The sequence below is a fragment of the Odocoileus virginianus genome, chromosome 1 (assembly GCF_023699985.2).
Source record: "Odocoileus virginianus isolate 20LAN1187 ecotype Illinois chromosome 1, Ovbor_1.2, whole genome shotgun sequence".
In the NCBI taxonomy this organism is placed as follows: domain Eukaryota; kingdom Metazoa; phylum Chordata; class Mammalia; order Artiodactyla; family Cervidae; genus Odocoileus; species Odocoileus virginianus.
Genome location: NC_069674.1, coordinates 50,081,020 through 50,104,881, shown reverse-complemented (window position 1 = coordinate 50,104,881; position 23,862 = coordinate 50,081,020). Strand labels below are relative to the sequence as shown.

Sequence of the window (23,862 nt, the reverse complement as noted above, 5' to 3'; positions counted from 1 at the left end):
ACTCTCTGTTTTGTTATCCAGATTTGTTTGTTTTATTTTTTAAATTCTCATGTAAGTGTAAACATACAATATCTGCCTTTCTCTAACATTTCACAAAGCATAACACTCTCTAGGCTCATTCATATTGCTGCAAATGGCAGGAACAAATACAGCTTATTATTGATTTTATGTTGATTGTACATGCATACCTTGGCGATAGTGCGAGTTGGGTTCCAGACTACTGTAATAAAGCAAGTATCAAAATAAAACAAGTCATATGAATTTTTTGGTTTCCCAGGGCATATAAAACTTCTGTTTATCATGTAGTCTAGGAAGTGTACGATAGCATTATGTCTAAAAAATGTATATGCTTAATTTAAAAATACTTGATTGCTAAAAAATGCTGACATCATCTGAGCCTTCTGTGAGTTATCTTTATACTAAATCAAAGAGCACTGATCACAGATAACCATAACAAATATAACAATAATGAAAAACCTTGAAATATTGTAAGAATTACCAAAATGTGACACAGAAAGTGAGCAGATGCTGTTGGAAAAACAGCATCTATAATCTTGGTCCACACAGGATTGCCACAAATCTACAGTTTGTAAAAAACACAATTATCTGTGAAGTGCAGTAAAACAAAGTACAATTAAACGAGGTATGTCTGTATTTTGAATTAATATTTTGGATATATTGGATTTAAACAAAATACATTGTTAAAAGTAATTTCATCAATTTCTCTTTACTTTTTTAAATGCGGCTCTTGGAAAACATAAAGTTACATATGTGATTCACATGTCTTGCACTGTATTTCTTTGGGGCTGCGTTGGTCTAGGTCGTTAACAGAAAGTGAAGGTTGGTTGAAGTGTATGATACTGTCCATAGAGTTGGATGTGGATAGTGAGAGAGGTTTGAACAGACCCTGGAGGGGAGGAGATGGGATGAGTGGGAAGGGCTCGCATGATGTACATGTCAATCACACCCACCTGTCCTATTCCCTCCAGAAACTTCCAGTATCCTTAGGGCCTCCGGCCAGTCTGGAATGGAGATGAACTGAAACAGGTGGGTGACTTGAAGGGGAGGAAGTGGGAGGTTTCCCAGCTTGAGCCTTATCGGCAGCAGAGTGAAAGAGCTTGAGATGCTCCCTTCTCCTTCTGTTCTTAATGGTTATGTATTTAGCCTGAATCTCCCAGTGCTTAATCTACTCCCTAAAGTGAGGCAGGTGTTCCTGAAGTGTTCCATGAGCATTGCTGATCACTGTCTTAAGTTGGGCTACGCCCTCCTCCTCTTGGTGATTTACATGAGTGCCTCTTCTTCTAGATGGTACAGACCTTGAGAAAATCTTTTTAGCGCCATTTTCCTCTTAGGTTGCACTCAGTGCTTGTACGTGCTTAGGGGGTCAAAGTACATATTAGTAATTCGTATCACTTCTTAAAAATCCCAGTTAAAATCATACAGTAATCACTGCTGTGTTTAAAATAGATAACCAACAAGGACCTATTGTGTAGCACATGGAACTCAATGTTATGTGTCAGCCTGGATGGGAGGGAGTTTGGGGGGAGAATGAATACATGTATATGTATGACTGACTCCTTTTGCCATTTATCTGAAACTGTCACAGTGTTGTTAATTGGCTATACCCTAATATAAAATTAAAAGTTTAAACTTTGAAAAAAAAAAGCACACAGTGATCAAAGGCTCATCTGAATATCTTTTTCTCATCTCAAAGTAAAACCTTAGTGTATTTTAAAATTACACTTAGCAGTGCTTAGTGACCTAAAATAATTAAATGAGATGTCTTAAAATGTCCTTTCTTGAGCCCTGAAGTAATCAGATTTTTAAAAATAATTAAAAATCCAATAAAACAATGCATGTATGCATGCCTAGTCACTTTAGTCATGTCCAATTCACTGGTCTGTAGCCCGCCAGGCTCCTCTGTCCAGTGGATTCTCCAGGCAAAAATACTGGAGTGGGTTGCCATGCCCTACTCCAGGGGATCTTCCTGACCCAGGGATCAAACCTGAGTCTCTTATGTCTCCTTCATTGGTAGGCAGGTTCTTTATCACTAGCACCACCTGGGAAGCCCAATAAGGCAATATGAGCTTGCTATAAAGATATTTAGAATGACATAAGTGGATAAAATTGGAAGTTTCTGTCTCTATAGCCCATGCTTAGTCCCACTTGCAATGCTCAGGATTAATATTAATCCTTCCAGGTCCTTTTTTCTCCCTACTTCCCTCCTTTCCTCTCTCCCTTTGTTCTTCTATAGTACATATTTACTTTTGCATAAATGGGTATTTACATTCACATGTATATGTATTTACATACACACACTAATATGTTCATATATATGTATGTAGGTTCCTTTTTGGTAATAAAATGGGATAAATTTCCTGATGATTTTTAACACAGCAAGTGGCTCTAGCATTAATGGGCACTTATACAAAGTGGTTTTTTTTTTGGTTTTTTTTTGGCCCTGCCAAGTGACATGAGGGATCTTGGTTGGATCTTAATTCCCAGACCAGGATCAAACCCATGGTCTCTGCATTGAGAGTTTGGAATCTTAACCACTGGATTGACAGAGAAGTCACTACAAAGTAGTTTTCAAATCCATTTTGCTAGACATAAAGTAATCCTGTGGTTTCATACTAGCAAGCTTTAAATTTCTTCTGTAGGAGATGAATGTATACCTGATATGTTTTACAGGGACAGAGTGTATACCACTGTTTTAAGAGTGAATGGGAAGATTATTTAAATCCCAGTTTACAGAGCTAACAGGTACATATCAAATCATACTAATGGGAAAAGATCAAAATAGACAATAGGCTATTTATATGGGTGAGGAAAACAGATGGTGGGAATAGGAAGGTCATCATTTGTAGCAACCTTGCCAAATTAGTGGTCACAGTGGCAGCAATGTCAGAAATGAGAATAGAAGGAAATACAAGAAACTTAGATGCGACTTGTTCAGTAGCTCCCAGTTTTTCCCACAGGGAATGCTTTTGGAAGCTAAACATATACCTACCTGTATATTTCAAAAACAGTCCTTTTCATTTATCTCCATAATCATTACATTCCCGGAACCCTCATCTTTAAGACCAAACTTTCCTTGAATGTTCCTCTATTCCAGATACTCTGCATTTAACATCTCATTTAATCCCCATAACAATATGTGGTAGACATCATGGCCATGTTTTATAGATGAAGAACTTAGTGGTTGGACGAGCTGCACTTGGAATCTGGGTCTATCTGATTCTGTCTTATTAATAAAAAAAATAATGTATTCTCTTAGATTATTCCGACTGTACAGGTCTCATGTATACTATTCATGTGATGCAAGTCATTTATTTTCTTTGTATCATTATAAAAGATAGAAAACTGTCTTTCAACCTGCCATCTATTGGAAAATATCTTCCTTATCAAGTCCGAACTTGATCAGACTGTGTTTTTCTAACTTGAATGAAAAACAAATACTGCTTGTGCTACTTATCTACTCTGTTCCCCATTTAAAAAAATCAGTTGTTTTATCTATGAGAAATGGATGCCATTCGACTAATTCTTTCTCTTCCCCTCACTCTAAAATTCCTAAGAGCTCTTTCAAAAGTGATACTCATGCAGCCTGAGTTTTCTATAAAGTGGTTCCTTATTTTAAATGCACCTGAGTGATGAACAGATCACTGGGTATGGTAGAGTTTTTGAAGGTAGGCCTTGAATTCGTGTGTCCCAACATTGAATGGACACAGAATAAGTAATGAGTCATATATATTGTATCTTTAGCATTTATTTTTAGATGTATAAGGATTTCATTACCAGTGAGTACATACAAGTGGTTTAGTCACTAAGTTGTGTCTGACTCGTGATACCGTGGATTGTAGCCTGCTAGGCTCCTCTGTCCATGGGATTTTCCAGGCAGCAATACTGGAGTGGTTTGACATTTCCCTCTCCAGGGGATCTTCCCAACCCAGGGCTTGAACCCTGGTCTCTTTCACTACAGGCAGATTCTTTACTGAATGAGCTATCTGGGAAGTCATACAGATGCATTTAAAATGTTATTAAATTCATAGCATATATTTCTCAACCAACTACAATCACTGGTATGTGGGGTGTCTATGAAATTTTTTTGATGTTTAAAAGTTGGGAAACAACATTTTGCATTATAGAGAAATTCTGGAGTGATTTGAAGAACAGTGATTTGACTGTAGAAAACTGTTTCCTTAACAGCTGTCACCTGAATCATTCATTAAGTTGCACATTTTGCTTTATTCATATTTCTCATTGTTAGCATATCTTGAAAATGAGGCAAAATCAGATGTGGCCAAAAGATAAAATGAATTCATTTGCCATAACTGAGCTGTGGTGTTGTCCTTAATCCCTGGGTCTCTGCCTTATTGAAAGGCCATATTTATTAACTGCAGTGTATTGGGAAAATAAGTTATTTCTACTTCAACTGTTCCTTTTCTTTTTTTAAAGTATTTTCATTACAATTCAGATTTTCATGTGGGAAATTTGAAAGTGCCTGAATATAGGTTAAGAAATTGTCTGATTTTACAGCCCAGGAATATTATTTCACTTAAAAATTTTGTTGTGTTTCATTACAGTCTTTTCACATCAACTACCTATATAATATACATAATTTGAATGATACTGCATGTAATTTGTGTGACTTCTTTTTATTTCACCAGCTTGTTCTTCTGTATTTATATATTTGCCAGTATTTTATGATATGTCAAGATAGTAAGTTATTTATTGTGTTTGTTTTGTTTTTTTTATTCTTGTGATCATCTAAATGGCTGTATTTGGGAGGTGATGCACCAGCAGTAATCCATTAAATTATCAGAGGTTATGGTGAAGTTGAGTCATTGTTAATTACCTGTAATTTTGATTTTGCAAATTTGAAATAGACACTCTTTTCATTTCCTCTTGCTAATCACCTAGATTGAAGTAATTTTGGAATGGAATAGCAAATCAGTCTGTGATCATTTCACTCCTGAAGGAAAAAGCATCCAAAGGATATTTCTTAGCAGGTCCTACTGATTTAGAAATATTCAGCCACCTGAAATAATATCTAGCTTTTTTTTCTGGCTTAAATTCTTTCTATCCAGTGCAGAGAAGTCATGATCCTTATTAAAGGATTTACTTTGCATTTATGTTGAAATGAAGAATGCGTTTTTTTAAAAGACATTTTTAAAAATTTCAATGATTTTATTTTTTTAAAGTAGTGCAAAATCCCTAACATTTAAATAACAACTAACAAATCTTCCTGATTATCATGTAGAGGGATTAGCCTGATTTTCCAGTTTTTAAGTCAAAGAGTGAGAAAACACAACCTCCTACATCTTTGTCATACTTCTCTCAAGTTAACCTGGGATGTGTTTCACTCACCTTGGTCTTTAAGGCAAAGAGTATTGCTGCTGATGATGTTGCTGATTTCAGTAATATTCAATTAAAATTAAATGGTTTCCTTAAAAATGAAACTGAGAAGCAAAATGGCAGATAGTTGTTGGCCCTTGAAGCTGGTTAACACCTTAAAGGGGCTTATAGTACTCTTTTCTTGTTTGTATATATTGAATGTTTCTACACTCAAAAAAAAAAAAAAAAACAAAACAAGAAAACAAAGCCAGACAGAAAAAATGAATCATACTTTTGAGAAGCAAAGAAGTTTGATAACCTATAAGAATAGATATTCCACACCAGTCTGAACTGATGCATCAGAATCATCTGGGCATTTGTTAAAAATATACTCTCTGAATTCAGCTCAGACCTACTGAATCAGGATCTCCAAGGAGAAGGTGTCAGGAATCTGCTCCTCAGACCATTTCCATGTGTGGTTCAATATGAATCCCACTGATTGAACCACAGCTTGGGAGTACCATGTCAGAATCAGATTTTCCTGCTCTTTTTCTGTCATTGAAGATGAAATTTAGATAGATACCCTTTCACCTTCATTTTGCTCAACAAACATTTGTCGAGGTCTTATCATGTGCCAGTCTGTGTGCTAGGTTCCTGGGGAAATAAGGAATTATGTAAGTGTCTTTGCCCTCATGGGGCTCATAGTCTAAAGAAACAGAGCAAGATAGAGGGAAACGGGGGCTCTCCTCTTCCCCCAATGCACTAATATACCGAGGCAAACCAAAATCCCTCTCCATCCTCCCTGCCCCCAGTTATCCTTACTCAAAGAGATATCTGAGCCCCTGAATAACTTACAAGTTGATCAGTCCAGTGCATGGACAGAGGAGCCTGGTGGGCTATAGTCCATGCGGTTGCAAAGAATTGGACACAACTGAGCACACACATACAGTGCTATTTCTAACCTTAAAAGAATTTTAAACATCATGTGCATTACTTTTTAAGTAAAGAGAATAGTATAGGTTTTTTGTTTTGTTTTGCCTTGCTGCACCTCTTGTAGGATTCTAGTTCCCTGACTGGGGTTTGAACCCCGGGGCCCTCGGCATTAAAATATAGTCTCAACCACAGTACCACTGAGTAATGTCCCCTAACTGTCATAAAATTTTTGTACAGATTGTTTAAGTCAGGATCTAAATAAGTCCCACTCATTGCAATTGGTTGGTTCATCTCTTAAATAACTTTGTCTCTTCATCTTTCTTTTTCTTGCAGTTTTTGTTGAAGAAATCAGATTTGTCCTATAGAGTTTCTCATAGTCTGGATTTTGCTGATTTCATGCCCATGGTTGTCATTTGTATTCTCTGTAAACTGATGCTTCAGTCTAGAGACTCCATCACTCTAGTCTGATCCTCTAAGCACATTTTAGTTATACATTGGAATGTGAGTATATCTGATGAGACAGGTGCAAACTTTCAGTGAGAAGATGAAGGAACATAGTAGGGATTGTTGCAAAAGTGGTAAACTCATGACTAGTAACTAGTAGCAGGGAGGAAAAGGAACATTTATTGAGCATCCACTGTATACAACCACAGGACTGGGTACTTTCTGTTTGATTAAGGTATACATGAGTGCTATGTTGTCTATGACATATGTGAAAATATGTCTTACTTTCACATGGGGAAACTCTGGCTCAGAGTTCACAACCTGCCTGTTTCCCATGGTTTGAAGGTAGAGTCAGGACGTGAACAAGGGTCTCTGTAGTGTGTCCTTCTCTTGCCACTGTGCATATGGGGCTACAAGGCCGAGTAAGTATTGTAAATGAGCACAATTGACCTGACGTCGAGAAAAGAAAGAAAGAACAACAAAGATCAGTAGCACAAGGGGGACCATAGGCGACACTTCCATTGGCCTTGGTATCAGCGGGTGGAGGGGACTGTGGCAGGAACCCCTCCCCAGCTCCAATCTTGCTGGCATGCAAGAATATGGACCCAGTGTTAGCAGATCTTTTGAGTTTTCAGGAGATGCTAAATATCTGAATTTCTGTGGAAAATCTCTAGATTTACCAATGTTAGCTGCTAGTTCAGATTAAACACATACAAACTCACTTTATAGGCCAATGCTCTCAAAGAAAGCGCAAGTGAAAGTGTTAGTAGCCCAGAAGTGTCCAGCTCTTTGTGACCCCATGGACTGTAGCCCACCAGGCTCCTCTGTCCATGGAATTCTCCAGGTAAGAATACTAGAGTGGGTTGCCATTTCCTTCTCCAGGGGATCTTCCCAACCCAGGAATCAAACCTGGGTCTCCTGCATTGCAAGTAGATTCTTTACTCTCTGAGCCACCAAGGAAGCCAGCAGTTTAGGCCAGTGCTCTGGACCAGACCAAGTGAGTGCACAACCCGCCACCCATAAACCATCCCATGCTGCTCAGAAATATGACAGTGAGAGAGTGGCATTGAACTCTACAGGAATCAGCTGTCAGAGGTAGGTGTTGCCCTTGGGCTTAGGGAAAGGGCATAGTGACCAGCTCTTAAAAGACTTTTAAGTGACAGTGGAGCACATCTTCAAACAGTGAAGGAGCACTTAGACACCGTAAGGAAAAAGCCAGGTTTCTAAAGTCTGGTTTGTTCAGATCAGACCTTGACAAAGGAACAGCCTTCATCATGTACCTTTTCTCACCCTCGCGGTGATGTGTCCTTACTGTGTTCCAGATGGCGTTCTGAGCGCTTTATGTTTCAGCTCTTTTGAACCTCACCATGACCCTGTAGTTATCTTTGTTACAGAACGGTGACAAGGGGTTGAGATTGAACTCAGATTGCTTCCAAAACCTGCCTACTCACTCAATACCCTATGTGGTCTTTCTTCCATTAGATAATTCTTCATTAAAGACATTGAATATCAGAAGCTGGAGATCACTGGCTGTGGAGTCCTAAAGCTTTGTGTTCTCCTGCCTTGAGCTTTCAGTAAGACACTTAATAGCATCTTTCTTATTTATCAGGCAGAACTTGATGAGCCTGATGTACATATCTTCCATCAACTGGCGTTTTCATCTCAATTCAGTTAGATAATTCCTTTTTCAAACACCCTATTTATTCTTTACTGTCTCAATAGCAGAGAAAGAATAGGAAAGGAAATTTATAAGTGAGTATCATTTGTCCTGTTTTCAATTCAGCAGGAATGTCATTGATTTAAGAAATGAATCTATCAGTAAATATAGAATACATTCTTCTTTGCTTTTCTGAAAGAAGGTAATTAATGTACATGGACTTTAAACTTACCCAATCTGCTCAGTAAAGCTGAGAACTTGGAAAGTAAGGACATTTGGGTTTCATTTCTTTATGCAAGAAAAGATCCTTTGTCACGGTTATTTGCAAGACAGCTAATAAACCTATAGCTTATACAGACAGTCATTTTCTTCCTCTCAGGCGATTCAAGGCTTTCTTATTGCTGGGTATGGTGACCGATGAGGGCCCCTGTAGCTTTTCTGAGATGAAAGGGCAGGGCAGTTTGGCATTCAGATGAAGGAAACCCCTTCTTGGCTTGGAGCATTCATGCTCTTCAATAACTACTCACTGAACTTGAGGACAAAGACCTTCTTTCCCATGCAGCTACCTCCTTCCTTGTCTAGACATTCTGTAAGCGGTCTCCTAGTTACAGAGATGCAGCACTCCAACCCCTAAGCCTGTACCCAGCCTCCTGTCACCAGTCAGACTGGGGATGTTGGGCGACGCAGCTCTGATGCTGTGAGCTCAGGGACTCTGCAGTTATAATTCCCAAGAGGAAGTCATGACTCCTGAGAAGATTTTGACACTTAAAAATTGATCTTAGAAATACTTTACCACAACTGATAGCACCCTATCTAAAGCTGCCCAGGCCACTGTGGTAGCCTTGAGCCACCTGTGGATATTTGATTTTTAGAAAATGTTTAATATGGTAAAAATACACATAAGATTTGCTATCTTAACCATTTGAAGTGTACAGTTGTGTTAAGAATATTCATGTTGTTGTGCAACCAATGCCCAGAAATTTTTCACCCTGCAAAACTGACTGTACCCATTAAACAACTGTCCATCCTCCTCCCTCTTCTGTCCCTCCCTGGTCCACCCCTGGTAACCACCATTCTAATTCTGCCTCTGTGAATTTCACTACTCTAGGTAACTTATATAAGTGAAATACAGTATTTGCATTTTTGTGACTGGCTTATTCTACTTGGAATAAAGTACAGATAAATGCACTTGAAATGTTCTTAACAAATACTTCCTAGGAAATGCCTGTCAGTTTAATTGTCTACAAGGGTTAAATTAGAGTGTTTCATTAATTGGAGCTGTTAGTTTTCCTGGCAAGAATCCCAACTGGTATTTACCACAAAGAAGCCTATTCAATAGACCTGCCCTCTAAGCCTGTTGCCTTCGAAGATTTTTGCTTGAAACCTGTAGTAAAAGAAATGTTGTATTGTAGCCCAGTGCATACATACACTTCTGTGTGTATATTTGAACTTAAAGTTTCTTGTGCCAGTGCTTACCCTTCCTATATGAGATGCATATATTCTTTTCTAAAAAATGTTGATCTTGTCAAGTAGGTTGATTCCATAACCCACGAAAGGACTACAACATGCAGTTCAGGAAACAGTGCTTCAGACATTCCTGGGTTCAGTTTTAGGCCTGTAGTATAATCCTGTACCCCCATCCCTACTTCTGGATCCTCATGGCTCAGAGATTGCTTCAGAATTGTGCCTCAAAGCAAGCAAGTTAAGAAAAAAAGTCATCAGTCATGGCTTTATTTCTTGAGTAAGCTTTGTTCATTGATTCTGCTGCTGGTTTAAGTAGAGTGTAATTATAATAGAAAACCCATTCTTGAATAGTTTTTCTGTTTTCTAAAGCTGATTATGAATGATAAAAAAAAACTACGCAATAGATTTCTGTATTAGCATATGTGATTGGGAGTTAATTAAATTTTATTTTTCTTCAGAGGAGATTATGATATCTCATAATGCTGGATAAGATTATAGAGGGAAAAGGAGAAAAATTGTGAAGTCAGTCTTTTGTGTCATACATGAATGATTTAGCAGTTTATAAAAATACTGTAAACAGAGACTTCAAAATGCATGTTTTATACAGTATATAGATGAGTTAACATCTCAATTTTTTTTTTTTTTAGTGGAATATCTGGTATGTTAGCCATTATTATGACAGATAACGGAAGCAAAATTGAGATCCCTTGAATCAGTTTCGAAAGAATTCCGTCTCAGGGTCAGAAGAAAATTGAGTTTCTGATTGGCCAGTTTTTCTTTTCCTGTTTAAGGAGGCGACTATAGGAGGCCTGTGTGCTATTTGTATAAAAAATAGTAATGCAAATTTGTATACTCCTTGAGTAATTCTGAATTGAGCAGACTGTAAAGAAAAAAAAAAAGAAAAAGAAAACAAAATTCCAGAGAATAACTATAATACTGAATAAATCATTTGTCCTAACTATAACTCAAATAAGAATTTGCCAGTTTTGAAATTTCTTGTTTTTGGCCTTGCTACACAGCTTAAGGGATCTTAGTTCCCCTACCAGGGTTGGTACCTGGGCCCCCTGCATTGGAAGCACAGTGTCTTAACCACTAAACTGCTAGGGAAGGTCCCAGTTTTGAAATTTTAAATGTAGGGATGCAGAAATAGAGCCACATTTTTTATTTGAAATTAAATTCCTAAATTGGCAATACTCACAGGTTTAATTTTTAAAAATCTTTTTTGTGTGATTAAATAAATATAAGTACTTGTAGGAAAATCAAAACAAAAGAAAAATATAGAAAAACAAAGAATTTAGTAGTCAGGCTACTACTTGTAGTCTTTTTCTATGCACATTTTCGCATAGTTAAGATAATCTATTTTGGATCCTCCTTCCACTTCCCCACACCATTTCATTTTAATGCTTTTATGGTGTTCCGCTCCACCATATAGACACAGCATAAAATTTTAGCCACTTCTCTGATGCTGGACAGTTAAGTTTGGGCAAGTTTTTCACCTGTATAAATACTACTGTAATGCTCTCTTGTGCATAAATCTTATCCATATTCCTGATCATTTCCTTGGAATGTGTGTATGTGTGTTAGTTGCTCAGTCATGCCTGACTCTTTGTGACCCCATGGGTTGTAGCCCCCCCAGGCTCCTCTATTTATGGAATTCTCCAAGCAAGAATATAGGAGTGGGTTGCCAGTTCCTTCTCCAGGGGATCTTCCCCATCCAGGGACCGAACCTGGGTCTCGCACACTGCAGGCAGATTCTTTGCAGTCTGAGCCACCCAGGAAGCCCTTCCTTAGAGTGGACATTTAGGAATGGAATGGCCTTTCGTCTACTGCACTGTCTCCTCCCTAAAGTAGCAGCTTCTTTGAAAAGTTGTGTGTGCACTGGTTCCATTTCCTTCCTAAAACCTGGCTTAGAACCCTTCAGTGGCTTTAGTGTTTATTATGGGATAGACCCTAAAATCCTGCCACCTCCTTCAAGACCCAGTAGGAACCAGCCTGTGTACCTGCCTCTCAGCCTCTTTCCCATTCTCTCTGGCCTCAGCCACACTGGCTTTTCAAAGTATTGACTCCTTCCCCTTCTCTAGCCTCAGGGCCTTGAAACCTGCATATCCTCCTTCTGGAACAGTCTCCCTCCCCCAGCCATCTGTCTTTTGTGGACAAGGAAGTGAAACCTGTTTAGAGGAAGTAGTTGGAAGTTTAAAGAGAAGTGAAGGTATCAACAGTTCATTTAGGAGTTAGAGAGAGGAGCTGACAAGCCAAGTTCACAGGGGGTTCCAGGTAGCAGTGCGGGCCCCTTTCCTGGTATATTCAGAGTTAGGAATGTGAGCTTCACATCAGGGAAAACGGAATTGTCCTCCAGGGCTGTGATCACCTTTAGCCTCTGGAAGAAGGAGCTTGCTTAAACTCAGTTCACATGGTAGTTCAGTAGCCTCTTCCTAATGTTTATTTTCCTTGGTCTTTTGAAAGTATCATGCCTCTTCTTTGCTAATTCAGTATAAGTGGGTGATAGCCCGTTTCGTCATTAAAATAAGTGTCGTTGTGCTAAGTCACTTCAGTTGTGTCCCACCAGGCTCCTCTGTCCATGGAATTCTCCAGGCAAGAATACTGGAGTGGGTAGCCATTTCCTCCTCCGGGGATCTTCCCACAAAGATATTGAAACTACGTCTCTTCTGACTCCTGCACTGGCCGGGGGTTTCTTTACCGCCAGGGCCACCTGGGAAGCCCTAGAACAAGTGAACCATTTCACAAATAAGTACTTCTGGAAACCTCAATGTGAAAATCTTCATTTCTGGGTTTATTAGGAAGTTGTAATGCTGTTCTGTCCAATAGAATTTCTACCTCCCATGTATGGCTATTTAAATTTTGTCATAAAATTTTAAGTTTAATTCCTTAATTATAGTAACTACATGCCAATAGCCACTTGAGGCTGGTGGCCACCATATTAGACAGTAGAGATAAAACATTTTTGTCATTGCAGAAAATTCTTTTGGACAGCACTGATCTAGAGAATAGACAAGGATCTAGCTAAGTTATCTCTGAGGCTAGTCATTGTGTAGAATGTTGATCTAGGAAAAGCAAATGGACAATTTGCCTTGTTTGCTGCAGGCTATGATACCCAGTTTGCTGATTCATCTAGCATTAAAGAAAAGTAGGCATAAAAATTCTGCTCCCTTCTGGCATTCCCAATCATTCCCAAAATTCAGCAGAAAAGCCAACTTCCCAGTTCTTCTGTTGCCTGTATATTGGTCATGGTCGGGTGATTCAGATGACTTGTTGACCAAGCAGATATCCAGGCTGAAGAATAAGTACTCATCAGAAAAGCCATGTGTGTTGCTTGTTTTCTGCATATACATCTTGTAAATTCAAGGCCAGTGGATTTTTACCATTTTTAAGAATCAAGTAAAACAAGGTTCTGTTCATAGTTGCGATGTTAGTACTTTTGACATGACCCAACAGTCGGGAAGGAGGGGAATTCCCATTTCCTATGTGAACCATAGAAACACAAGGAAATGTGTCCTTTCTGCACGTCATCTTCTTGTCTGTTTCACTTTATTTGACTTAGCCTGCAATTCTTCTTACCTCCTAATTTTAGGAGCCCTCTATAAAGGCATCTTATTACAATTATTGCAGGTCTTTCTTATATACACGGAGTCTTGGTTTATCTGTCTCTCCCCTTCAAATTTGAAGATAATGTGGTTTTGTGAAAATGGGAAAGGTTAAGAGGAGAAAGAACTGAAGACTCTATATCTCCTCACCTTTTCTTTCCCTTTGAAGGACTGGAGGATATTTTCCTGAGCTAGAAGGAATTTCGGGGCTTCTCTGGTGGCTCTGTGGTAAAGAATCTGCCTGCCAAAGGAGATGCAGATGTTGGTTTGATCACTGGGTCAGGAAGATCCCCTGTAGTAGGAAATGGCAGCCCACTCCTGTATTCTTGCCTGGAAAATTCTATGGACAGGAGCTGGGCGGGCTACAGTCCAGGTTGCAAAGAGTTGGACACAACCGTGCACGTACGCAGCAGGAAATGATTTTCAGACTTATGGACTCCCCTACTTCTCCGTGCCCTGGAGAGGGACCCGACGTAAACACGGCTGGGAAGAACTCTTGACAGTCTGGGGTGTGGATGTGCAGACTAACCTGAAATAGTTTGGTTATAGATGTAGCAACATTGTCCCTCACAAAGATGTTTCTAAACACAGAATGTTGCTGCTTCTGTGACTTGATAGCTGCTCTAGTTGTGAGTGAGGAGAGTTGACTTTAATTGACTTGTTCAATGGAAATTTTTGAAATGCTGCTATATTTGAACAGTCAGAACCCAGGTAGCCTCCATAGTTTTCAAAATATTTTCTCAAGAATCATTTCATTTGATATTCATGATAAATCTGTGGGCTGGAGCAAAACATTTGTGGGAAGTAAACTTAGGCTCAGAGAGGTAAAGTAACTTGCTCACGGTCACACAGCTAGTAGGTGGCATTAGCAGGACTAAGGTTTGAATCCTGGTTGCTTTTCTGAGAATATTGCTTTATTTCACATTTTATCTTAGGATCATAAAATAAAACACATTTAAGTTGGGTAATTCGTGGCACAAATATGATAGTTGGCTCAATAATAATGTTTGTTGAGTGTCTATAATTCAGAGAGTTGGGGAATGAGCTACTGTAATTGGGTGGCATAGGTTCTGCCCTCAGGGAGCTTTATTTGAAACATCCGAAGCGGTACATTTATAAATAACACCTCAGACAGACTAGATGCATCAGTGTTTATGGGTGCTGAGAAAATGACAGAGTTCTTCATAGAAGGCTTTTTGAAAGAAGGAGTTTTTGAATCAGATCCTGAGGGACATGTGCAGAGGCTCAGGGAGGGGCACTTCAGTGGGTGCAGAAGCGTGGTGGTGAGAAAGAGCTGCAGAGAGTCAGCCGCAGTTTGGTGGAGCATTAAGGAAGGACTGAGCACTTGGTCGTTTTTATTGAACATCTACCCTGCGGAAGTGGCGGGGGTGGGGGGCGGCTTCCCTGGTGACTCAGTGGTAAAGAAGACACCTGCCAACGCGGGAGATGAGGATTCAGTCCCTGGGTCTGGAAGATCCCCTGGAGAAGGGAATGGCTACCCATTCTGGTATTCTTACCTGGGAAATCCCATGGATAGAGGAACCTGGCAGGTTACAGTCCCTAGGGTCACAAAAGTGTCATACACAACTTAGCAACTAGACGACAATAGTAACCCTGCAGAAGACGCTGTGTAGCGCTGGGTTTACAGAGATGTGCAAAAGAGACATGGTCCCTGCCTTCATATTTTTAAACTTTGGCGGGGGGAAGAAAGACTAATTACTGATTGTTGGTAATAAAATAATTACAGGGCTGTTTTAGATTGTGGTCATATAGCACAATTGACTGATGTAGGGATCAGGGAAAGGAGTGCTGAGGAAAGCGGGCACAGCGTGTGCAAAGGCTCTGGAGTATTGAGAAACTAGAAAAAGGCTTCTGTCTTGCAGTTGAGAGACTGCAGGAGTGAATGGTATGAGATGAGGCGGGGAGATGACATGGGCTTGATAAGCTTTTGGTCTTTATTCTAAGAGCCGTGGGAACAATATGGAAGATTTTAAGCAGGAATGACATGATCAAACCTTCCTTTTATTTTATTAAAGAAATTTTTTTGGACACATGGCATGCTGGTATCTTAGTTCCCAGATCAAGGACTGAACCTGTGCCCCCTGTGGTGGAAGTGTGGAGTCCCAACCGCTGGGCCGCCAGGGGAGTCCCCAAGTCTTTCTTTTAAAAAGGTCACTTTGGGTGCAATGTGAGGAATGTTTTGGAGAGAGACTAATAGCTGATATAGCGTCACCCCTTAGGAGCAGTTACAATGATCCAGGCTTAGAGATGATGGTGGCTTGGTGCACGGAAGAAGTGGATAGAGATTTAGGAGATTGAATTTACAGAACGTGGTGATATGTTAGGTAATGGAGAAACACATGGTAAGGATAGATTCTGATGCTCCGATGAGATGGATAATAGAGCTGGCCACTGAGACAGGACACCTTAGAAAGGGACCCAGTTTGGGGAAGATGATGAAATCAGCTTTGGATATCAGTTAGGCTGGGTGTGTGGGTCAAGAGCTCAAGGAGAGAACTGAGCTGGAATTATATGTGTAGGTCATTGGCTTGTAAATGACATGGGGAGCTCTGGGCATGGAAGAGTTTTCACAGAAAGAGCATAAATGAGGAAGGAAGGACCAAGCTGTGAAGATACCTAGTAGCCAGGTGGAAGAGAACTAGCCAGCCCAGGAGCAGCTGGAGAGGTGAGAAGAAAGCCTAGAGACGATTGTGTGTGATGTCATTGAGGTAGAGTAAAAATAGATAAAAAGAGAGAGGTATCTTTCAGTTTATTTCCAGACCCGTTTCCCCATCAGCACTCCAAAATCTATCACAGGGTGGCCATGGCCCTCTAGATCAAGAGGCACTTCTGTAGTGCACTGTTTTAAGGTACAGTTATCTATTTTTCTATTGCTGTGACAGATTGCAGTGTGTGTGTGTTTTCTGCCTGGAACAATAACCTCCTTTCCTTTCTCCTACGTCATTGCGCTTTTGGCTGTCACTGCGTTCTGTTGCTCGTTTAATCCCACAGAGTACTAACAGTATCTGGTCTCAGTGGCTCCGTAATTCTACTCCAGACACTCCAGCTTCATTTGCCAGCTGGGATCTCCAAATGAGCTTGTTGCACACAGTTCAACAGTGAAACTTGGTTAGCTGGTGAAATATGTCTGAAGAGCTCCCTGGTGGAATTTTCCACGTTAGGCCCGCTTCCATTCTCTCTCTGGCGTCTCTCTCTTTTTAGGATGGCTGTAGCTCCTCCAAGTTACTGCTTTGTGGCCTTCCCGCCACGTGCAAAGGACGGTCTGGTGGTATTTGGGAAAAATTCAGCTCGGCCCAGGGATGAAGTGCAAGAGGTTGTATATTTCTCAGCTGCTGATCATGAACCTGAGAGCAAGGTTGAGGTAAGTCACGTATTCCTCTCTCTCCGTTAACACATATTCTCTTTCTGGGGCTTTGCCCAGCACCTTGACTTGTTAATGTGGAAATCCGTTTACCCACAGAACTCTCTTGTGGGTTCTATTGATTCCTCTTTCCATTCTGGTTTGTTTATAGCCTTAAAAACCCCAGGTCCAAAGAGAATTCATTGCTATGGCACATGTTTTATAATTAAGTAAACTATTTACCCATTCCAAAGTCAAATCTATGAAGTAAAATATATTCAGAGAAGTCTAGCTTCTACCTTTGTATCATTTCTCTATTTCCCTTTTCTTCTATAGGTAATAATGTTTTGGAAGTTTGGGGTTTATCCTTCCATTTAAAAATTTACATGTATATGTAGCAAACACACTCACATATGTATGTGCATATTTGTCCAAATTCCTTTCTTCCTTCATTAGATGAATGGTAGCATGCTATATATACTTTTTTCCACTTTGAATTTTTCAACGAAAACTCTGTTTTGCAAGTCATTCCATCTGGAGTGACCATCTTCATTACTCATTTAGAGCTGTGTAGTGTTTCATTCTATGAATGTAATCATACTTTAATCAGTCTCATGTTGATAGACACTTGGATTGTTTTCCAGGCTTTTGCTATTACACATAGTGCTGGTGTGCATAATAGCCTTGTACACCTGTCACAGTGTCTGGTCTTGGTTGATATATTTTTGTCATGTTAAAAAATTATCCACCAATTCTTATTTTGAGTGCTTAAAAACCTGTTCAGTCAATATTTTAGGGGATAGGTGCCTAGAAATGGGATTTCTGAGTCACAGGGTTTATAAGCATGTGGTTTTGTTATGCCTACTTTCTCAGTCGCTCAGTCGTGTCCGACACGACTCCATGGTCTGTAGCCCATGAGGCTTCTCTGTCCATGGGATTATCCCAGCAAGAATGCTGGAGTGGGTTGCCATTTCCTCCTCCAGAGGATCTTTCCAACCTAGGGATTGAACTCACATCTCCTGAGTCTCCTGCATTGGCAGGAGGATTCTTTACCACTGAGTCACCTGGAAAGCCCATGTGATTTTGTTATATATTGTCAAATTTCTTTCTATAGGTGGTGTGCCATTTTACATTCCCACCAGCAATGTAAGACAATGCCTGTTTGTCCATATTCCCAGAGTATGGTGTCAAACTTTCATGATGGCTATTTTTAAAATTAATACATTTTAATTGGCAGCTAATTACTTTACAATATTGTGGTGGCTTTTGCCATACATTGACCTGAATCAGCCACGGGTGTACATGTGTCCCCCATCCCGAACCCCCCTACCACGTCCCTCCCCATCTCATCCCTCTGGGTTGTCCCAGTGCACTGGCTTTGAGAGCCCTGCATCGAACTTGGACTGGTGATCTATTTCACATGTGGTAATATACATGTTTCAATGGTATTCTCTCAAATCATCATGATGGCTATTTTATGTTAATTTTGCATTCTACTTTTTAAACTAAATTCTTTTATTTATTGTGTCAGCTTATATTATTGATTCTCTTTGATTTTCCAGCTGTGTTATTATAAAACCTGCAAATATGGGTAGTTGGATTGTTCTTACATCTCTAATTCTTTTCTCATCTATTTGGCTTATGGCTTGGATTCAGTATTAATAACGATGGAGAAAGTGTGTATCTTTGCCTTGTTCCTGACCTGAGTGGGGCAGCCTCTAGTACTTCCATATTATGTAAGATACTGGCTTTGGAATGGAGATTCATATCATTTTGTCATGTTAAAAAGTGTACATCAGTTCATGCTTTGAATGCTTTTAAAAAACCCTGAGAAATAGGTAGTACATTTTGTTAAAGATCAGGAGATAATCAGAAGCTAATCCCCTGATTTATTTATTTATTTTTTTTACTTTCTATTTCATGATAAATTGAACCATCTTTGCATGGAATAAACTTCTTGGTTATGGTATAGTTAGTTGTATGTGTTTAAACAGTAATTGTTAAAGGATGAAGAATTTAGAGAAAAAAAATTGGGGCTGATAAATTAACAAACTCTTGCCACTGACATAGTCTCTACCCTTTGGTGTTTTATACTTTATAAAATAAACCAATTTTTCTGGTGATTGTGCATTTTAAATGGGTATTCATCCATGTGTATTTCATTTTCTTATCTGAATCTCTGTTTCAGCCTTCTAAAAGCATTAAGCTTCACCAGAGAGCAATAGCCCTCTACAAGAAGCTGGTTATGCTAGGTGAATTCAGCAGCAGCACTGAGATGAATGGGCAGAGTTGAGCAGGTCGTGGTTCTAGTCTGTGGCTGGGGCAGTGGCAGACTGTCTCCCACAGGACTTTTGCCAGAACCACTTGCCTCTGATGTTGCACCACTAACTTGGTTCAGGCTCCTAAACTTCGGTGGGACTTTCCTTTCATATGGATGGGGAAGAGTGCTAGGTTCTCTGATGCTCATGGTAGGTTTTAAATGGGTCTTCATTAATGTTTGAATGTCTATGTTGTTTAGATCTGAATGTTTCTGTTTCTGGGACAGAGGGGACTGGATATGGATCAAGTTGACTTGGTCTGAGTTGTTACTGACCTTCCCTGGCTGCCTTCCCTACATGTTTCTTTTTCCCAGAGAGTCACGCACACTGAAGCACTTTGATTTTCATGTGGGCAGATTTCCCGAAGATGGCTCTAACAAATCCCACCCCACATGTCCTTCTCACAGTGTGCTGGACACACCTCCATGGAGTTGGGGCGGTTATGCCCCCCCAACCCCTGCCGTGAATCTTCATGAGGGCTTCTGGTGGTACCAGGCAGTGAAACCTAATGGAGGTGATGCGCGTGACCTCTAGGGCTGGGTCACACAAGGATCTGACTTCTGCTTGTCTCCCTTCTTTGGGACTGTAGCCCTGAGTTCCCAGGCACAATGCTGGGAGGAACCCAGCAGATACCATGCGGTGGGGCCCCCATGGAGAGCCTGCAGCCAGTGCCAAAGCCAGATGTGTGAGTGAATGCCCCTTCAGTGACTTCAGACCTCAGACTCCATGGAATAGACTCACACCATCCCTTCTGTGCCCTGTCCAAGTTCTTGATGCACTGAATTCATGAACATAATAAATGGTTGTTTTATATCACTAAATTTGGGGGTCATTTTTTAGTAGCCATAGTAAGTACAGTATTGCACAAAACCTTTTATAACTGAAATAAATATTTTAGAAAAATTTATTTTCTTTTTTGGGGCATAGTTTAAATGACTTTATATGTTTTATTCTCATGATTACAATCATTTTAGGGAATAGACTAGATCCCTTTCACTAGTTATGATACATTAATTCTCAAATACATCATGTATTTATGGTGTACACCTCAAATACACCATAAATTATGTCCCTTGACTAATAACTAAGCACAGTTTGATACATACCAGAGTTAGTTGCTAGGCAGCCTTGACCTTTTTTCTGAGTTGCGTATCTGTGTTCTGAGTTGCCTTGGCATGTTTTCACATCCGTATGCTGCAGGTAAAATAACTTCACAGGTCAAAAACCAAATTCACTATTCTCATTTCATTTGCTTCTCTTCCTCTGTCAGCTCTGTTGTCTGCCACAGAGCTTATTCTAGAAACCCAGAAGCAAGTTTTGAGCCATGTTTCCCGACTCATCTGTGGACGCAGAGGGACAGCAGTCACTGAGTCTTGCTGCTTCCTTGCCTGTGTCCTCATCTTCTCACCACTCCCAATTCATTCACACCCACGCCCATCTCCTTTCTGCTTTGATCTGCTTAGTGGTGCCCAGGTCTCTTTCCCCTGAATTCTATTCCCTGCAGGGACTTTTCTTTCCAGACCACAGCGTTGTCACTGCCTTGTTTAAAAATGTTGGGTTGTTGTTTATAAGATGAGAATCCAGGCTGATTTGTATGCCATTCAGAACTCTTCCTGCCTGGCATCCTGTTCACTTTTCTTTCTTTTCTTTTAAATTAATAGACATTTTTAAAGCCGTTTTAGGTTTGTGGAAAAATGAGTGTAAGTACAGAGTGTTCTCATATAATTCCTCACCACCCCTGCTGCCTGCCTCCTAGGTTCCCCTATTATTAACATTTTGCCTTAATATCTTTTACAATGGATGAGCCTGTATTGATACATGATTATTGACCGAGTCAATAGTTTATTAAAGTTCACTCTTTGTGTTGTGTATTCTCTGGGGTTTGACAGTGTCTAATACTATGTATCCATCTATCATTCAGAGTGTTTTCAGTGCCCTAAAAATCCTCTATGTTCTAGCTAGTCATCTGTCCCTTCCCCTAACCCCTGGAAACTCCTTATCTTTTTACTGTCTTCATAGTTTTCCCTTTTCTAGAAGGTTATATAGTTGGAATCATATAGTATGTAGCCTTTTCGGATTGGCTTCTTTCACTTAGTGATAGACATTTAAGGTTCACTGATGTCTCTTCCAAGCTTGATAGAATGTTTTCTTTTTTGCTCTGAATAATAATCCATTGCCTGGATATACCACAATTTATTTTTCCATTCACCTATTGAAGGACATCGTGGTTGCATCCAAGTTTGGGCAATTTTGAATAAAGTTGCTGTAAAATTTGTATGCAGGTTTTTTGTGCACATAAATTTTGAAACTCATTTGGGTAAAGGTACTTTTGAATGTAATTTTATATTTTGAATAAGTGATAAAATGATGTGGTTCAAAGATTTAATAATATTAAAAAGGTATATGTAAGCAGTCTTAATCTCTCCTTATTCCTGTCTATTAAAATTTCCATCTTATGTAATCCTTTTTTTTCTTGCCCATCTTGTCATCTTTTATGCAAATGCAAATAAATATGTATATGCCACCTTTTCTTTTTTCACGAAAGTAGCACATTATATACACTATTCTGAGACTTGATATTTTTTTAACATACAATTTCTAGCTTACAATTGGCTTGCTTTTGTTTAGTAACATTTTCTAAAGAGTTTTCTATAGCTGAACATTGACGTCGAGATTATTATTATTCTTTTACAGCTGATAGTAGTCTATTGTGGAGAAACACCATAATTTAATCAGTCCTGTGTTGGTGAATGCTTGGACTTTTGGTTGGTCTGGAAAGTACAGCCATGAAGAACATTGTACACGAGGCTTTCTGTGCATGGAGTCATTGAACACACTTCCACATGCAGGGTCACTGGGTCATAGGATACATTTTTTGGTAATAACTGACCTCTGTAAGGGTTGTACCATTCCCTGCTTACTTTTTTCATCTTCATGCTTAGTTTGCCTTTCCTAGCTTACACAGTAGGCGTCAGCTGCGCTGAGCTGCTTCTTGAACGAGCAGCACACTTTCATTTCTCTGTTCTTTTGCTCTATCCTTTGCTGAGTCTCCTTCCTCTCCCATCTCCTCATCTACTTGGTAGACTCCTGTGCATCCTTCAAGGCGCCAGCACCAATGTCCCCCTCCTCCCTTTAGCCTGCTACCCTTCTGTGAAAGTGTAGCATCTTAAGTGTCTTTTTCTTTTATAAATTAATTGAAATTCATAATCAGCTGAAACTAGGGGGATGAGTTCTGGCTCAGGAGGCAGGGTCCTGTGTTCTAGTCCTGCCTTCTTCATTTACTGCGTCTTGGACCTTTGAGCCTTTGAGACTCAGTTTCCTCATTTGCCAGACAGAGATCATAGAACCCCCCACCCCGCAATGTCTGCCTTCTTGTAAAGCACGTGTGAGCTAACATGTGAAAGAAAGCACTTTGTAAACTCCAAACAGAACACTGCAGGGAGAGATTTTTCTTTGCTTTTTTTTTTCCAGGTTTTTTGTTGTTGGTTTTTTTAAAATTAATTTATTTTTAATTTAAGGATAATTGCTTTTCAGAATTTTGTTGGTTTCTGCCAAATATCCACATGAGTCAGCTATGTCCCCTCCATCTTGAAGATCCCTCCCATCTTTCTCCCCCTCCCACCCCTCTAGGTTGTTACAGAGTCCCCGTTTGAGTTCCCTGAGTCATACATCAAATTCCCATTTGCTGTTTAGTCGCTTCCTTCACGTCCAACTCTTTTGTGACCCCACACACTGTAGCCCACCAGGCTTCTCTGCTCATGGGTGGGATTCTCCAGACAAGAATACTGGAGTGGGTTGCCAATTCCTTCTCCAAAATTTCCATCGACTATCTGCTTTACATATGGTAATGTAAGTTTCTATATTACTCTTTCCATATATCTCATCCTCTCCTTCCTGCCCCCCCATGTCTGTAAGTCTGTTCTCTATGTCTGTGTCTCCATTGCTGCCCTTCAAATAATTTCATCAGTACTATCTTTCTAGATTCCATGTATATTATGATATTTATCTTGCTCTTTCTGACTTATTTCACTCTATATAATAGGCTCTAGGTTTATCCTCCTCATTAAAACTGACTCAAATGCATTCCTTTTTATGGCTGAATAATATTCCATTGCATATATGTACCACAGCTTCTTTATCCATCTGTTGATGGACATCTAGGTTGCTTCCATTTTCTAGCTGTTGTAAATAGTGCTGCAGTGAACACTGGGGTACATGTGTCTTTTTCTGTTTTGGTTTCCTCGGGGTATATATCTAGTCGTGGGGTTGCTGGGCCATATGGTGGTATGGTTCTTGTAAAACACCTGTGAGCTAACATGAGAAAGCACTTTGTAAACTCCAAGGAGAACACTGTGCAGAGAGAGATTTTTCTTTTTCTTTTTTTAAAAAAAGAATCAGGTAGTGTTGAGAGATTCTATAACTCCAGGCCTTAGTTCCTAAACTCCTAACTTGTAGCATATGCTAAATCTGCTTTTCAAACTTACTCTGTGTCTTTAATTCCCATACAGTTACACCTGTCTCCATCCCCTGTTCTTGTCCCAAGTACAGAATGATGGGTTCTTTTCTACCAGGCTTTTGAGCTACAATAACTATAATGTAACTTTCATAATAGCCTTCATTAGCATACAGAAAATTTTAATTATGAAGACTGAGAACTTCTCATAAAAACTCTTCTGTTACTCAGCCTTTTCATGACATTTTAAACATTGTCTGCAGTTTCCCTGGAAATCTCATGTGAGTGTTGCAGTC

At 39.7% G+C, this 23,862-nt stretch overlaps 1 protein-coding gene across 3 annotated transcripts in view; it reads left to right on the top strand.

The window, feature by feature from the left end:
• Positions 1-23,862, top strand: part of SCRN1 (secernin 1) — a 64,138-nt gene that overhangs the window by 4,410 nt on the left and 35,866 nt on the right. For all 3 annotated transcript variants that reach the window (XM_070467970.1, XM_020892481.2, XM_020892482.2), the window contains exon 2: positions 16,657-16,816. In XM_070467970.1, the coding sequence (XP_070324071.1) occupies positions 16,658-16,816 (159 nt within the window). In that variant the 5' untranslated portion in view covers position 16,657. The remainder of the gene's footprint in view (positions 1-16,656; positions 16,817-23,862) is intronic.